General features: G+C 33.1%; 1 protein-coding gene across 6 annotated transcripts in view; it reads left to right on the forward strand.

Annotated features, from left to right (window-relative positions):
• LOC106457273 overlaps positions 1 to 4,670 on the forward strand; it is a 320,035-nt gene that overhangs the window by 13,046 nt on the left and 302,319 nt on the right. For all 6 annotated transcript variants that reach the window (XM_022383116.1, XM_022383119.1, XM_022383117.1 and 3 more), the window contains exon 3: positions 3,433 to 3,524. In XM_022383116.1, the coding sequence (XP_022238824.1) occupies positions 3,433 to 3,524 (92 nt within the window). The remainder of the gene's footprint in view (positions 1 to 3,432; positions 3,525 to 4,670) is intronic.

Genomic DNA, 4,670 nt, shown 5'->3' on the forward strand with positions numbered 1-4,670 from the left:
ACTTACTTGTTTAATGAGATGGTATTATCTTCCCGGACCCCCAGGGGTCCGTGGACCACAGGTTGGGAATCACTGTATTAGATGATTCTATGATGTAAATAACGCAATAAATTCTAGTAAACGTAAACCAAACAATTCAAAATAAATAGTTTTAATTCACACAGTATGTCAAGAGATATGGACATATAACTTAGACGATAACGTACATGGAGATATAACTTAGAGGATAACGTACATGGAGATATAACTTAGAGGATAACGTACTTGGAGATATAATTTAGAGGATAACGTACATGGAGATATAACTTAGAGGATAACATAAATGGAGGGATAACGTAGAGGATAACATACACGGAGATATAACTTAGAGGATAACATACATGGAGGGATAACTTAGAGGATATCGTACATGGAGGAATAACTTATAGGATATCGTACATGCAGGGATAACTTAGAGGATATCGTATATGGATGAATAACTTGGAAGGTAAGGTACATGAAAACATAATTTAGAAGTTAACATACATGGAGATACAACTTAGAGGATAACGTACATTGAGGGATAATTTGGAGGAATCATTTGGAGGATGGCGTACATGAAAGGATAACGTACATGGAGATATAACTTAGAGGATAACGTACATTGAGGGATAATTTGGAGGATGGCGTACATGAAAGGATAACGTACATGGGAAGATAGATAAAAGGTTAAAGATGGAAAGAAAACATTTATGTAAAAATCTATTGTATAACTTAGAATTGTTGTTTTCCATGTTGTCTTAGCTTCAATAAACGTCACTAAATGTTTCATTTTGTATCGTTTGATCCATTTCCAGAGGTTCATATGGCCTGTTTGTAATAGGTTAAACTTCCATCTAATGTAATTACGCTGTGTAATCGTTTAAGATTCTTTGCTTTCAATCGCAAAATAATATTGAAACTGCGAGTGAAAGGAAAACAGTTCTTTTGCAAAAAAGAGTAATAATAATAATACGGTTAGTAATAAAACACTACATTATAAAATAATGATGCGGCGTATTGTTACTTTCAGCTAAAAACGTTGAATAATTGGCTTTAACACGCAGTTTCAAGACAGGATTATCGCTTTTATGAAGTTTTAGAAAGCGGTAACTGATATTGAGAAAGACACTTAAAATGTATTTTGAAGGGACTGTCCAAAAAATGCGAGCACAATGGGGTAACTAACAGGCAATCCGAGAAGAGACACTCAGATCCTTAAATGCAAAGTGCTATAAAAAAGACATACGTTCACGCCTTAAAAAATAGAAAAATTACGCATAATGTTAAGTTTAATCGCAGTCTGAATAGTTAAAATGTTGCTCTATACTAACTATATATATTAAGTAATTACTTAAATAAATCATTGAATAATTAAAATTATTACGAAGGATAATGTCGTATACACATAAAACGTAGTCTGCTTTTTGGGGTGTTTTTTACGAGTTTGTGTTATAAATTTTTTATATCCAGCATAACGATTCTGTTACCACAGAAGTTCAGGTCTTGTAATATCTTAAAGGCATTTGTTTTTACATCCTGCAATACTATACATAACGAGCATCACCAATAGCTAGAATTTCTAGAAACAAAACTTTTGTTTTCCATCTCATATCAACATGAAATTATATTTTTAAAAACTATTCTTGAAGGTGATTTCTTTTAAAAAAATGTGTGAGAGGGTCGTAGTAAAGCGTGTGTTTCTGAACACTGCTGCCCTCTGTTAGTATGACGTTGTTTGATTTAGTAGAGCCCTTTGAGTAAGCAATATGCTATCAGTAACCTTTTAGTGGAGTGATCGTCTACAGCAGGTTTCAGAGATCACTTTGCTCCCCATATTTATCACTGCCAAAACAATCCGGTTTCTTCTTTATGAAAATAACACCGTCCAAACAATGTAAAACGTTTCTCGGTAAATGCAAGTAATGCAAGTTAGGCATAATGCTTTTTTTTTTGAACAAACTGAAACACGTAATTTGAAACTGTAATCATTCCAAGTTTGTGAAACGCTGTTGTCTGTAGAGCTGGAAAACAGTTAAAAGCCCGCGATTTTTTGCTTGTTGGTGTAATGTTTCATAGGTGATAAAATCATATCACTATACATTAAAAGAAAAACATTATCCAGCTACAGTTACCAAAATATAGCTAAATATTTGAGGCTTTGTAATATCTACTCTAAATTTGACTTATATCATAATTCCTTGTATTCTTGGTTACTTTATATAAGAAAAATTTTTTTTTTAAATTAGTATTTAAATTGTTTGTTTGTTATGGATTTCACGCAAACCTACACGAGGGTTATCTGCGCTAACCATCCATTATTTAGTAGTGTAAGGCTAGAGGGAAGGCAGCTAGTCATCACCACCCAACGCTAACTCATGGGCTACTCATTTACCAATGAATAGTGAGATTGACCGTCACATTATAACGCCCCCACGGCTGAAAGGGCGAGCATGTTTGGTGGGACGGGATTAGTAATTAAATAAGTATAGTCGAAAATATCATTAAAAACGAGAGTACCAAACCATTAATAAAATATAACCTAATCATTAAAGTTTTTTAATTTATTTATAGTATTCAGTATTTCTAAACAGTGTTATATTCTGAACTGTCATCATAGTTTTTAGTTTGCTCTTTTCACATTGTATTTTGTGCCTTATTTTTATGTTTATGCTCCCTAAGTGTGTATGTGTGTGAATGATAGTTTTAACATAAGTTATTCATGTAATAATGGAGAGTGTAAAATAAATGAATACACTGTTTTATTACAACCATTCAATTCACATGTGGTATCTTTACTGAAGAGAGCGTAACTAAACTAGGCATTTTATTGTTACTATATTTTGCTATGAATACTATGGTAATAATGATAACATTCGCAAAAAAATCTCAAACCATGCTGTTTATCCCTGTTGTTCTATGTATAACATATTCACTTTACTTTAAAATTAGTTTCGTTAATATTATTGGTTCTAATGTTTTAAATACCTTTGAACATTACGTTTTTAATATTAGTCATTTCACACTAATGTAGATTTTTTTACATTATTAGCTTAGAGTTTGGATTTGGGACTAACCTAAGTCTCCTAGGCTAGCCGAACTGTACGAAATATCATTGGAATTATGGTCGAAAATGCCGTTAATAGTCAGTACACCAAAATGATGAGCAGGACATTTCATTCATTCTCGGTTTTAGTTTCGATTTACAATATTATGTATTTCTTGTTAGTTTCTTTTTATATAATTGTCTTTATTACTTTACAGGCTACTTTTTATTTGGTTCTGATCCGTAATGTTAGCTTGCTTTTCAGCATAAGATATTAATAATATTTAAACTCTCTTATAAAGTAATTCAATACAAACAACCTGTCTGAAAATAAAAGTGATACATTAGAATATGTCTTTCTTCTGTAGAGGACATTTCTGGCATCTTTGTCAAGAGTATTGCCAAGGCTAGTGCTGCTGACCTCTGTGGGAGAATTAAGGTCAATGACCAGATTATAGAGGTAATATATATTTAACTTTTTATTTATTTCAGTAGTAATAGATAAATATGTGTTTTGTAAGACTTACCTTGAATGATAACTCTCATCATCATATCACCAGTACGGGAGGGCTATGATATCCAATACACGCACGTACGGTGGGGGTTGAGGGTCGAAGGAATTCGGCCGAACCCCCTATTTTGGGGATAATGAATTAGTAATATAATTTAACAATTAATAATTACTTTGTATGTAGATATTACAGCACTTTACTATAATAAAACATACATATTTATGCTAATTTAAGTCTAGCTTCCCATGCAGTGTTACAACAGAATGATGATTTGTTGACTTATAATTGGATGATTGTGGATTTTATGTGAACAGCCATGAAATTGCTTAAGTTATGTTTCATGCAAAATTGCTTCCATATTTAATCTCATAGCACCTTTTTTTATAAATTTTCTAAGGGAGGCATGCCCCCAGACCCCCGTGTCATTTGCATGCTGATTGTGGTTCGCACAATATGTGTTGGCTTTTGATCTCACAAATTAGAACCCCCATTCAAACAATCTGCGTACGGGCCTGCAATACCTCTAACAAGGTAATGAGCCGTATAGCACACGTAGCATGTCTTTCTTTTGGCCAGTGGCTCTAGTGTCCTTTTCCAGGGAGATTGATTAACGATAGTGCAAACATGTTAGAGTCCTATTGTCCTAGTGTGAAGATGTCGACTCGCTATCGCAAATAAGACTACAATGCCATTGTGTATGCATATAGAGAAGCAATGTGGTTGCCATAACGACAATGGGTATTTATGACGATGTCAATTTTATATCTACACGTATATATGCTTACACAGCTCGCGGCGGCGATATCTCAATCGACCTGATACATTGTTTACTTGAATTCTTTTGCAACGTAGAGATATCATAAAGTTTTTTGTGGGGAAATTGTCAGATAACTAATATTTGTAGATAGTGTCCAGTCCCTGTGATATGTTTTTATTTGTCTTTCTATCTGCGTGTTTCTGTACAAAATAAATAAAATAACAATAAAAGTATGTAGATAGTGTCCAGTCCTGTGATATGTTTTTATTTGTCTTTCTATCCGCGTGTTTCTGTACAAAATAAATAAAATAACAATAAAAGTATGTAGATAGTGTCC

Source organism: Limulus polyphemus, unplaced genomic scaffold (genome assembly GCF_000517525.1).
Source record: "Limulus polyphemus unplaced genomic scaffold, Limulus_polyphemus-2.1.2 Scaffold310, whole genome shotgun sequence".
Taxonomy (NCBI): Eukaryota; Metazoa; Arthropoda; class Merostomata; order Xiphosura; family Limulidae; genus Limulus; species Limulus polyphemus.